A 13,901-nucleotide genomic window follows, 5' to 3' on the forward strand; every position below is an offset into this window, starting at 1 on the left:
TTTTTTAATAGCCAGGCGAGCTCCTAGCGCCAGACTGCAGTTCAGCCATGCCATTCAAGGAATCCCTGAAATTTCAAAGCCTGACTGGTCAAGGCTGGTGATAAATGAATACGGAAACTGACCTCCTTCTGTCCTCCCTCGTTGCTGTCTGGTGGGGTCAACCAGAAAAAGAATTAACCGGATGGGACAGTCACATGCTGTCGCACAGATGCAGGGAGACCTCTGCTTCCTCTCTGTCTGTCTCTCCATCTATCTTACTCTGTCAGTCTCCTCCACTGTTTCTGAGGGCAAAGCACAGAGCACTGCTCAGGGGAGGTGGCAGAGACAAAGCACCTGCAACATTCTTTGACAACAGAGTTCATAGCATGGAGACGGGCCAGATCTCCGTGTAGCTGTAAATAACACCAACGGAGACAGGACCACCTGCGTTCAGGATGCCGGTGATCTCTCTGCGCTAAAATGCCAAATACCTTTTAGATTGACCTGCTTTTGATTATTATTGGATAAAAGTTTGTTCAGCTGCAGGCACAATGGCAGCATAGAAAGTAAGGCACACTCAGAACCTTATTTTATTCTTAATTTTTTTTATAAATATAGACATTTAAAGGACTTTAAAATATAAGTGCAGTCTTCAGAGAGTTATGTGGCACCTGAACAAGAGGCAGAGAAAAAGGAGAAGGTGAAGTCTGACTTGAACACAATGAAGCCTGTTAAGAAATTAAATATAAATAAACTTCAAAGTGAGCGTAGGCAGACTTGAAGGCCCTGTAAGGAGCTGATATATGATGCTTCTGCACGACATAACCTCACAAGCTCTTTCAGCTGTGTTTTCTTTTCTTTATTTTGAGAAAGAGGGGGTGGGACGACTCACAAAAATAAATGACAGATGCTTCGTGGAAAAACAAAAAAACTTTTGGTTATAAATTGAAGATGATTTCAGGAGCTTGAGCGGACATGAAAGAGGGTGGTTAAAGAAGCCACCGTGTTCAGATGTGAAATTTATGTTTTCTTATGACTCCCACATGGCCGCAGTGGATCATATCATACACACCTTTCACAGCTGTGGTGTCCCTGTGTTTTAGGCTGCCATGGTGATAGAGACATCAGCATGTCTGCAGGGCTGGTGTGGATTGGTAAAGATAGTTAGAGCTGGAAGAGCTCTGTGAGTTTCACAGCCAGGATTTAGAAGAAAGGTCTTTTCATCTTGTCTGCACACGGAGAAGCTTCACAATGTCGCAACATCAACTATTCTGCTGAACAAGCAAGCGTACTTTCATACATTAGCGAGTCTCCTGTGTGCATGCACCTTGCCATCAGCGACAGCTGGGTACCGCTCACTGCTCAACTGAAGGGCAGACAAAGAGTGCAAAAAAGGCATAAGAGCAACTTTCAGCTCACTGCAAAGGGTCGATATTGCATCTACTCCCAGTGTTTGTTTTTCTGTTTCTATAGCAATGTCGGTAGCTGTTGGTGGAGTGGGGTGGGGTTCCCCATTGGATAGAAATTCCAGGTCCTAGTATAGCTTCTTAAAGAGGAGTATCGTAAGTGATGCATCCAGCGGTGGACAGATGCACGTACGCGAGGTGATGAGGGCCCCTGGAACGTGCCCAGACCAATAAAACCAGGTGTATCTCGACCTGCTCCAGGTGTCCACCTAGTCATTACACCGCACCACTTTTTCCGCTCCCTCACTCTCGGCCAGCCCTAATCGTTGTTTTCTGCGAATGTTTAATATGCAGCATCTGAATGTGTGTGCCGCGTTATTTCCAGTACTGCTTCCCTGGTGCCCCTGCTGGGTGTATGTCCCAGTGAAAAGCTCAGTCATAAGAAGGGATCCCCCACCCTGGTCAATGACATGAGAAATGCATTCAAAGACCGGTGTATGGTGCAGCAGGCAAGTTGTGTTTAAGTGTTTGTTCTAGTCTATTTTTGCATTGCTATATGACTTTGCTGTAACCCCTGATTGCTTGGAAATTAATCCCAAGATTCAAATTTGGGAAAAGAGAGTGCACCACCTAGTGCTAGTCAGCCAACTACCACCAAAACCATTTCAAAACCCAACCGGTCTTCCTGCAGACCAAAGCAAACACCTGGAGGGCATTCTTCCTCTTAACAACTCATACAAAATCACACACTCTCAATCACACTTACACCTTCCACCCCTCACTCTCCTTCTAACTCTACCCCCTTGACACCCTAATGACAGGCTGTGTGAAAACAAGGGGAAAAAAGGGCCACGGTCCCAGTGATGGCATGGAAATTAGTCTGACCTGCAGGTCTTTGTCTAAACATGAGCTCACCACAACACTGCCTGACAAGTGTCAGCAATCGCACACACACTTGTGTGTTTTCAGATGAGGGGAAAAACGTTCTCACTCTGTGTTACTGTGTATCTTGTTCATCTGTTATTACTGGTAGGAAACATGAGACAAGCGGCCATTTAGTTGTTCCAGAATGATGTCACCAGGTTAAAAAAGCGGGATTGCTTCTTAGAATTCACAAAGAAAAGACAGTCTTAATAATAATGCATTCCTACCACGCCTCACAGGTTATGTACTTGGAGCAGTTGCTGGCGTGTGTGGATGTGCTGCTGCATCAGTGTGAGTCAGACTGCAGCTCAGGGAGCCTGCAGCTGCTCCAAGTGCTCATCGCTGTCCAGAGCTTCTCCACTGAGCCACAGCTGAGCGAAAAGGTGAGAAAACATCCACATCATGAAGTCACAGATCCAGATCCATCCTTCCTGCAGCTCTCGTCTATATTTTGCTCTGAAATTACACAATTTTCCCCTTCACTTGTTGTTTTTCCCCTTTAATTTTTTTTACTAGAAAGGTAAGCAGGTTTTATGACACGAGAGCTATTCGAGGAATGTAAGCATTTACATGGGCTCAAACTGTATAATTACCCACTTAGCCACAGGAGCTGAAATTGCACCTTTGGAGTGGAACTTTAAATCCAGTCTTTGTGGAAAGGAGGCGGGGGAAAGGTGGAGAATGAAAGAAACGGACAGAAATAGGGGTGGAGAGGGATGAGTTGTGTTGCACTTGTGACACAGCTTTGTGTCAGAAGTGAAGCCCCGTTTAGTTCCATAAAGCCTTCTCAGGTGAAAAAAAGCCATCTCATATCCTGGTAATAAATTACCTCTCATCTTGTGGTCAGGCTCCACATGCCAAGCACAAACAGGACCAGTGACAAGTGAAGCCAGTGGCATCTGAGGTCAACATGTCATCTAACTTCTTGTCGCCAATCGTAGGGTAATGATAGGGAGAGGAGCGGGAAGGAACTGGCACAGATGCTCACCAGACACCACATGGGCCACCAGTGTGACAGTGTGTTTATGTCTGTCTGCATCAGTGTGTATGTTCACACAGGGAGCAGTGAGTAGAGAAGAGATGGGAAGGAATGGATTAAGAAAGAGAGGAATGGTGAGAATGGCCTTGGGCATTCCCGGACCCAGAGGAAAAGAAGAACTTGTTTTCCCAGAAAAGGGGCATGTCTTTCCCATCAGCGGACAGCTCAGGGTTGTCTGGCTCTCTTCTGAAAGAGCCGATTTGTGACTCAAACAATGTATCTGTCCCCGTCCATCCCTAAGGGACTACAACGGGAATTATTAAGTGCCCCATAGGTCTGTTTCCCTGCCATAAGAACTCAGCTAAGTATTTACTATCCCTTTTTTCTTTCAATCTTTCCCTTTCCTCTGAGCTCAGCTTTATTGATGTGTGTGTGCATGTACTGGCGGTTCCTGTGCCTTTGTGACATCCTGTGTATCTATGTTTTAGTTTCTGAGTGGTTGTCTGTGTGAGACCCTGTCATGTCTGCTCTGTTATTCTTCCCATGGCTTCACACGATGCTTTTGTGTCTCATCCGAATTCCTGAAATTATTGGAAACCAGTAGCTGTTCAGCTGAAATAATTCTCTTATCACTTTTCTCTCATCTTTGCTAAGCCTTACTCCCGCTCAGTTCTGCTTTTTTTGTTTGTTTGTTGTTTGATTTTTGATTTTTTTATAGACACTTCATGATTTCAAGTAAACCTTGCAGTCTAAACTTATGTTGACTTAATTTTGCTCCACCTACCCCCTCTCTTCTTCAGGCGTTGGAGAGTGTGCAGTTCTTGTGTAAGGTGCAGGGCTTGGACTCGGTGATGGAGCTCTATAGACAACATATGGGCCAGCTGCTGGACTGGCTGTCTGCCTCTGTCAACACCTGGTCCAGTTACTCCCCAGAGAGACTTCAGCTGCATATCGTAGTCATACAATCAGGTGAGAGCTGAAGCTTGTATGTGTGCAAGATGTAGCCACTTTATACTGCAGGTGCTGAAGTCTTTGCATGTATAGACTCTACAGTGGTAAAAGTGGAGGAAAAAAATATGCAGTAAGGTTTTTAAGACATGGGTACTTCGAATTGCCACATGAAGAAAATCACTACATCCATCAGTTTGAGCAGGTTCACGTCCACCTCATGTGGTAGTAATTTTTCAGCTTGTTCGGACATGATATACTACATCATATTTTAAGAATAAAGTTATTTGTCCCTCACATGTAGTCCATATTGAAGGCAGCACATACGCTTTACTGCACAAATAGTTGGGATAGCTTTGGGTTTTTGGGGAGTTTGGTTTGTATTGTTGTCTTTGTCCTGCATGCACAGAAGCAGGAGGAATCATGAAAACACATCCTACCACCTCTCATTGGTTCTTGCTGGTCCCAACTCCTCCTGAGAGAAGCTGGAGAGGTTCTAATCTCAGCAGTCAGAGCTGATGTCAGTGCTGTCGGCACAATCCATGTCGATAGTCGAATGTTAAGGATAAAAAAATTATGCTAGTTAATACCTGACAGTTCCCAAGGCAGCGCATACTGTGTCACTGTCTAAGATCAATCCCTGTGAGTGACTGTCCACACAGGAGAGAATTTGGCTTCCTGACTTTTGTACATCTCTGTCTTCCCTTCTGTTTGTAAAGCAGTTAGAGTGTGTGTATGTGGATGACACAGAGGGTTAAAAGCTGTGACCCTCGGTTTGGTTCTGAGACTTCTCTTTGCGCCCCTTTATCCTATAAAACCCTCTATCATCACCACCTCCCTGCACCACGCTTTTATCTCCATCTCTTTCTCCATCTCACTACTCCCTTTCTAATTGACTGGGCAGCTGGGTCCCCCCCCTCATAATCCTCTCCCCCCCCCCCTCTCTCACACACACACTCATACACGTGCTCTCTCTCTTTTACTCTTTCACAGACTCTCACACACTTACTGACCAGTCCACTCTAAGTCCAGTGATCCCTGTGCAGGTCACTACATCAAACAGCAGCAAAGCTGCCTGTTCTTGACCTTCTCCTGGATCAAGGACACTTTGAAGCTCAGTGTTTGTGTGTCCATGTGCGTGTCTGTGTAAAGGTGTGTTTTGTTTTCATATTGAATAATGCTTTAATCTTTAGATGAGCCTTAAAAAAACGGACTCTTTTTACCCTAAAGCGACAAAATGCCACTTTCCCAAAAACCGCTGTAGAAATATTATATATAAATTATATATTATAATTTGTACTTTAAATGACTCAGTCTTCTAAAACTACTTCAGCCTGAAATGTATAAAAGATGATTAATCATTCTTTTTCTTTTAACCCTTTAAAGGCCATTATGTTTGCACAGCTCCACTCTTTTTTTTTAATTGAAAAAAACAAACAAACTAATAAAATAAACTACATTTCAAGGATTATATTGTCATTATATTTATTTATTTTCATCCATTTTTATTTTTAATACAGAGTCAGATTTGTTTTGTTTTTGTTTTTTTTAACTCATCCTAACGAAAATAATACCACCTTTCCACAAACAAATGGCTGTAAAAGTATTATATGCGTTCCACGTGGTGCTGCCAGCTCTTCTCTTTCTGTCTGTGCAAAGGTCACACTGCCCTTACATTTGCTGATGAAAGGGGCTTGCAGCAGCACCCTGCAGATTGGAACTGATTTTTTTTTTTTGACCTATAAACACCATCCAACATGAGCATCTCTACATAAGCAGTTCTTCCTTTCAGGTTCTCATAACCACAATTTGCTGCAGGATTTCATCCGTCAGCACCAGTGCATAGCTGGTGGCAGGGTGTGTCGGTCCTGGGGTCAAACCTCTGGCTCCTGGGATGTAGCAGGGCATTGCAGTCTTTGTGGGAGACAAAATATGGGGATAACCAAAATATGGAGATGGAGAGGTCCATCCTGTCACTGCGTCTGTTTCTACCTCTGAGGCCTCCACGTCAGCTTCAGAGTGCTCAGAGGAGGATGAGGTACTGTTCATACTTCTAACCATGGCTGCAGTGCAGCTGCATAAACTGCCTGAGCAAGAACCAAATTTTCAAAAAAGTCAATTTTTTTTTTCTTTTTTTTTTTTGTTCTTGCTGCTGAGACATCTTTGAAGCTCTGTAAAGTTACTTATCATTTACTGGGGATATCTAATTGACTTAATGCTTACCCTACTCCTAACTATAAAAAATGAATGCCTAACCCTTAGCCAAACTCTAACCCTGACACTTAAACCACATTTTGATTCTCAAAAATGCCTTCAAACTCGTGGGGATTGTCCCCATAAGGGCTGTTGGTCCCTACAAGTATAGTAAAATTCCAATTTTTGGTCCCCACAAAGATGTGTAAACTTGGTATGCACACACACACACACACACACACACACACACACACACACACACACACACACACACACACACACACACACACACACACACACAAACAAACCATAATTTAACATCAATACCTGGACACACTTATGATTTCAGTAGCAAGGCATCCTTGAGGGAAACAGAAAAAAAACTCTGAAATTTTACTGCATGCTTTGAATTGTAAAAAGTAGCGCCACCTGGTGGGCAAATATAAAAATTTAAGAGCGGTCCAAAATAAAATCCTAACATAAAGAAATTTGTTAGTTGATGTCAAGATAAATGCGGGATCAAAAATTGTATTTTCAGTGGGGCATTTTGGGGGGGGGGCTGAGGATGAAATGTGGAGGTTTTTGCGTTGCTTAGCCATTTTAAGCTAATTTAAGGAACTGAGACAACAATTCTAAAATAAAAGAAATAAATAAAATATATTGTCTTGCAAATATGAGCTATGTTAATTCAGCACAGCCAAAATAGCATGAAATAAAAAGCAGAACTGCACAAAATGTTTTCCAGGGTTAAGCTTCGCTTCATTCTTGCAGATGTTCTATTAACACATCCCAAGGACTTTGCTACGGGCAGCAAAACAGACAGCCGTGTTATCGTTTTATCACTGTGTTTGATGTCCACGTGATTCAGGAAAATTGGGTCCCTTTTGGACAATTGACGGTAGTTGATATGACAACTGAGAATTGGTCATTTTGCTTGCTCATCAGCTCTTCAAACACTCCATCTGTGTTTGTAAGAGACAGGAATAATTATTGCCTGCTCATATCCTCCTCAGTCTTTTGTTCTCCAGCTGGTGTCAGAATGTCTGCTTGTATGTAGTATGGCACAATTACTCACAATCTCTCTCACTCCCATTCTCTCTTGTTAAAGGATAAAATAGATGCTGACTGTTTTTTAATTGTTTATAATCAAAATATTCTGTTTCTGCCTTGCCACATCAGTAGTCATTTTGAGCTCCCTCTGCTTAAATAACACATTCTTGATTGATTCACAAATTCCCTTTGGATGGAAAAGGCCTGCCTGTTTTCCCATATCTTTTTATGTCGCTGGCTAGCATCCCCGGGCCATGTCAGGATTTCCTCCGTCTCCACTCGTGTCTGTATAAACAGGTCATGAACTCTGTTTGTCTGTCCAAACAGGGCTTGGACACTTATCGCTCATTACACATAGAGAGATCACTATATATAGCTGTGTAAACATGCTGCAAGACTGTAAGTGGATAAGCGTGCGTAGGCATGAATGTAACTGGGGATATTTGCCTGTAAAAGACATTTGTATAAAAACAGTGGCGCACAAAGATCTTCTTACATCTCATTTCCTCTGACTCAGTGTTAATGCCTCACCAGTCCACGGTTTTTAATAACTCAACAATATGGTCAGTGCCTTTTTAAAAAGGTAAGAACAAAGCAAAAAACAGGGGCTTTTTTTTTCTTTTTTGTCCTGACAAAGTCCTGTTGAGAAAATTCACAAACGCAAATATATTATTTCTCTGTAAAACCAGCACTGTTGCTTTTTATGGAGGGATTTAGCATTTAGTAGTTGGGTAAAAATAAGACTGAAAGACTGAATGAACTTCAGTCCTTTGGATGAAGAATCCAGGTTTAAGCACTGCTGAAGTAGTGATAATGGTTATATTGGTAATGCGAGAATTAGGCTGAACAACAGTCTTTCTGGACACTGAAATTTCCATTGTGCATCTGTGCGTTTTTTTTTTTTTCTTTCCAAATGCAGAACGCACAGTCAGCTGGTCTGAGGAAAGGTATGAGAACACAGGAGATTTGATTAAATATGGCAGCGCAAAGCAGCTTTTTCGTGTTCATCAGAAATCTGTTTCTAGGGCGCCAGTTTAGCTCACAGGGTGGGCAGGTGAGCATAGGTTGCAAGGCAGCAGGTGGGGTTTGAGTTCGATCTGGTGACCTTTGATGCGTGTCTTCCCCTAACTCTCTGTCCCCACCTTTTTGTCCACTCTCCACTGTTGCACACATTTTATAAAGGCAGTCTAAGTTTTTTTTTAAAATGTGAAAATCAAGTTTGAATATTCTGTCCCTCCAAATCAGTGCTTGAATTTTAAATGGCATAGAAATGAACTTTTATTGTGTTTTGAAGCCGCATTACACTACTTTAATTTGTTTTTTAGCTTTATACCGTATACAAACCTTTTCATTTTAAGGATGCAGTGCCACTGTGCATGTCTATCCACAGAGTTTCCCCTTACATATTCACATGGTGTCAGGTGGTGGTGTATCAAAGTTTATATATTAAAGTGAGATACTGAAGTTCAGATGGGTACAGTCATGTTTTTGCCATCACTGGATTAAAAAAAACATTCAGTATACCTTTGGCGAAGGCTTTGAGGTGTTTTGAGGTCATATTGAGGTACACCAATGAGCCTTTTTTTAATACATACTGTCCCCACTGTCACAAATTCACCCAGTTCTTTTGCAAACATCTGCATTACAAAGGTAGCAGGTAGACCTGGAATAGCTTTGTCCTTGTCCTTGCATAAATAAATGGAGCCTATGGCATATGGTGGCCTAGTGATTAAAATACAGGCCACACAAAGTCAGCATCTACAGTTTCATGCAACTCCTTTTTGTGCAAAAGTGTATTAGACCAGAAAAAGAAATGTTATTTGTAGTAATGCAACTTTGTCTGTGTTTTTAAAGGTCCAGTGATCGGCGAGTTTTTGAGCCAGTTAATGCCTCTTCTCCATAACTGCCTCCAACCAAACAGAGACCCAGAGATGAGGATGAGCATCTTCACAATGCTTGCAAAGTTGCTGCTGGATGCAAACAAAACACTGGATTCTCAGGGGTGAGAGTGACACGTGTTCACACTAAAGAACAGAACTCGGGAATGAGATGTTTCTGTCTGACGTTCATGAATATTTCACACTTAACAGCACGCTCATTTGCTGTTTCCTTTTTCATCCTTTTCTCTGGATGAGGTTCAGACTTTAAATTTCCAACTAATCAGTTTTAGTTTACACTTTCTGGATTTTACATCACTGTGTTCATTCAAAACATGCTAACAAGGAACCATAATTAGGACTGCATGCACAAAATGAGTAATTGTAGAAGTTGTTTGAGATGGTTGGTGATAGGATTCATATGTAATGATAATTAGCTTTATATTCACACCTATAAAAACAGAGGTTGCAGAGTGTTTTTGACACACAACAGGAAAACGTCTGAGGCAACGGCCAATATTTTGGAGCTTTCAGTGTGGCCAGGAAATTCGGAATATCAGATAATGTAAATTATCTAATATTCCAAAGGCCAAGATTTCCAGTTTCACATCTTGGTCGTTGTTTACTAGTGAAAATAATTTTTACGTGGGTAAAACATCATTGCGTGAAATTGTACTCCTTTTTCTCTCTACATGGACAGTTTTACTTGCATGCAACCAAGGCCTGGTCAAATGTGATTAGTCAGTACGACTCAAACTGCACACAGACAAGAAATATAAATCAGAAAGCTTCCACTATGTTTACATCCAGAAATCTTCATGTAAAATAATAAGGACAAATGCAAAATGCCATCCATCCATCTTTCCTCGCTCCCTCTACCGCTTATCTGGGCTAGGGTCTTTGGGGCACCAATCTCAGTGGGTTGATACCAAATCGTTCCCAAGCCAGCCGACAGATATAATCTCCCCAGCGAGTCCTGGGTCTTCCTGGGGGCCTCCTCCTGGCAGGACATGCCTGAAATGGCTCTCCTAGGAGGCTCCAAAATGCCATCAAAAAAATAAATAAATGGATGAAAACAATGAAAAAAAGTCTAAACGATTCTGCCAGAACCGGGGATTTAAAAGAATCTCTGAATCTGTAAAACATTTCTCTTCAGGCAGGTAATTCCAAAGCCACAAGGTCATAATTTCTGCTCCATAGCTGGGCACCAGGCCCAGACATACTTTAATTTTTTTTTTTTAAATAAAAAAGTCATAAAAATCAATTGTAAAACAAACAGGAAGCCAATGGAGAGAAGCTAGGGTTATGTGATGTTGTCTGCTAAAATCAGTAAGACGCCCAGTCATCCTGAAATTATAAACCACATTCCTCACTCACCATACAGACTGCAGGGGAGTCCCATTTGAGTTCAGATGGTCTCATTGGGAGTATTAGATCAACTAACGCTGATTAATTAATCACTTCACAGCTTGCCTGAAGCAAACGGCGCATGCTGCCTGAATCTCTCGTCGCTAATTTGAATGGTTATTGACTGCTTAAGGAGATATGAGGGGGTCTAGCAGGGATGTCTGACATCCACCCCCCACGCCAACACCACCCCAACAGGGTCCCCTCTGAGCCCTCAGCTGTGCAGCCCTCAGTATGGGCTCGGGGTTGCGTCTGATGGAATGCATTAAACCCGAGATCCTCGCAGCAGCTGCTCCCGTCGATCAGAAAGAAAACCTCAGACGGAGACATCTGTGTCGTGTGTAACTAATCTTAAAGCTGCAGTCAGAAAGTTTGTTTTGTTAATAGGAGGAAGAAACTAGTGCTAATCTTTGTATGGGAACACACTAGAAGTCCCCTTTGGCTCGAGTTGGCAGCGGCAGCAGAAGGCAACATAATGTATTTCAGTGAAAAGTATCACATAAACAGGAGGTCTTCTTGAGCCAGAATATTCTGCCATCTTTGCCAAAAATGTGGAAGTTGGATATTCAGCTTTCGTGAGATTTTTTGTTTTTTTAATCCATAATTTGGCATATCGCACAAAAGAAGTCTGTCTCTTCACTTCCAACGTGGCCACCTGCACTGCTAACTGGTTCACTCATCCCTGAGCTATATCTCCTGTAATCACAAACCCTCAGTATGACGGAAATCATGGTATACCTTCAAAAGGTTTCAGATTCATATAGTGTGAACTTAAATTATCCTATATGGGGCTTTGCCTTCTGCCAAAGTCCTCTCCCCTCATGATTTATGGACTGGTCTTGATGCTTGGCAGATTGCAGGCCACACACGTGCTATATGTCATCAAGAGCACAATGATAGTCATAGAGAAAACCTCTCGTCTTTGTTCTGAAACCAAAATGGCATAATGACAGCGCCGCTATGGAACAAGCTGAAAGGGAAAGTTTGTGTGCGTTCACGTGCCTTTCATCCGCACACGTTCATAACACTTTTGTTTCATGTGGATTTGTGTGTCGTGATTAAAAAGCTGAGTATGAAATCTAAGTAGAAGGTGTTGTGTAAGAAATGAAAGTGTGTGCCTCTGTTCTCCACCGTATGCGGCTGGACAAAATAATCTGAGTTACAAGGAAGACAACGGTGTGCTTTCATGCATGAACGATATGCAATAGATACGTCTTTAGTCTTAATGTCAGGTTTCAAGATATGAAACGGGAGGGAAAAAGAGATGAGCTCTTTCTCTTGTTCCAAATGTGGTTTCTTATCTTTTTTTTTATTGCAGATAAATTAGTAACATGAAAAAAGAATAAACTGAGCTGTGCTTTTATCAGAATTGACCCTGTAATAACACATTATAGAATGAAACAAATGACAGGGTAGTTGAAATGAATATTGCATAATAATATGGCTAAATTCCAAAAACCTTCCAATACACCTTCTACTAGGGCTGTTCGATATAATGATATATATCGATGACGATATAAAAACGTCTATTGTTTCATTTTACGCTATGGTTTGTTTTGTGGTGTCGCAAAATAAACTGTTTACGGCAATATTTTTTCATGGTTTTGATGGTCACTGTAGTGGCTATATTAATTTCTTAAAGTTCTCTCTTTCTCTTATATTTTATATAACCACACTACAGACGGACAAGCGCCTGTTTTTATGCGTTGTGGTTAGCAACAACGGCGGTAACAGCATTGCGTGTCCGCTTATTTATGTTCCGCATAAACCTTTCACAATAAAGTCCTAAGATCCTGTTGAGACTTTCCAAAATAAATGGAATCACGCGAAAGAGCAGATTATTTACGGATGAGAATTTTTAAAAAAAGAGCCGCCAGGTGCTAAAAAATAAACCTTAGACTCAAACGTTAGAACAGGCTTTTCCCCGCAGCACGCCGTGTAATAAATACTCACAAAGAAAACGGCCGCCTTTACAACTTATGTCTAAAAATGTATAGTTTCACTCGGAGTTAAAACACTCCGACATGACGCGCAGCTGGAAACGCTTCCCGCAAGTCGAACTGCCCGAGATTCACAGAATTTACAGAAAATGTTACATTTTTGTGATTTATATCGTTATTCGGACGATAGAATTCTTTTATCGGGATATGAGATTCTGGTCATATCGCACAGCCCTACCTTCTACCATGACGCCATCATTTGGGCAAAAGTGCTGGGGTACCTTCCTTTTTTTTTTTTTTTTTTTTTTTTTTGGGGGGGGGGGGGGTACCTTCCTACCTCAGCCATGGAAGCCCATGGCATGAAGCTCCCAGTGCAAAGTTTTTGTGCTGATGTTAATGCCGGAGGAGGTTTGCAGTTATTGAGTCAGCAGACAGTTGGTGAATTTTCCACATTCTGCTCCTCAGCACTCAGTGACACCGCTCTGTAGCTTTACATTGTCTGCCACTTTGTGGCCGAGTTCCTGTGGTTCCTAAACACTTCCACATTGCAATGATAGAACTTACATTTAATTGTGGAATATCTCAGCTGCAAGAAAATGTACAAACTAACTTGTTGCTACAGGGGCGTCCAGTTGCATTACCATGCTCAAGTTCAGTGAGCTCTTCCAAACAAGCTATTTTTTTTGACAAATGGTTGAAAAGGCAGACTGCATGACTACCTTGAAAACACCAGATTTCAAGTTTAAGATGTCCAATCTTGTTGTCCACATTGTGTACGTGCAATGATGATTTTGAAAGACCCAAAATCTATTTGAGGTCTGTGCACTGCATAAGACCAACTACAGAAAAAAGCACAGTCTGAAGATGACTTTTGGCATCACATGAGATTCAAAATTCACTTCTGTTTAATCCAGTGGTTCTCAGAATGTGGGATGTAGGGTGACTGCAGGTGTGGTCTAGAAAAACAGATTAAAAATAGAGTGAAATCTAGTTAAATTCATATGATTTTATTTAGGGAGAAAACAGTCAGTAGTGTACTTCTGTTAATGTGCCAATTGATATATATTAAAATAATTTCAGTTTCATTTTTCATTATTAATGATTGATTTAAGTTGTTGTGCGATGTGGAGCATGCCAGAAAATGAACCACTTGACCTTTTTTCAACTGCATCTGAAGGCTCTGATCTGATTTAAATAA

General features: G+C 41.7%; 1 protein-coding gene across 1 annotated transcript in view; it reads left to right on the plus strand.

Moving 5' to 3' along the window:
- The window catches only part of dnaaf5 (dynein axonemal assembly factor 5), a 30,420-nt gene that overhangs the window by 6,347 nt on the left and 10,172 nt on the right, over positions 1-13,901 (plus strand). Inside the window, exons 7-9 of the mRNA XM_085271228.1 lie at positions 2,549-2,692; positions 4,089-4,257; positions 9,334-9,481. Of these exons, the coding sequence (XP_085127354.1) occupies positions 2,549-2,692; positions 4,089-4,257; positions 9,334-9,481 (461 nt within the window). The remainder of the gene's footprint in view (positions 1-2,548; positions 2,693-4,088; positions 4,258-9,333; positions 9,482-13,901) is intronic.

Source organism: Mchenga conophoros, linkage group LG4, assembly GCF_057382185.1.
Source record: "Mchenga conophoros isolate Kocher_MC1m ecotype Shallow Benthic linkage group LG4, M_conophoros_male_GT1.1, whole genome shotgun sequence".
NCBI classification, from domain to species: Eukaryota; Metazoa; Chordata; class Actinopteri; order Cichliformes; family Cichlidae; genus Mchenga; species Mchenga conophoros.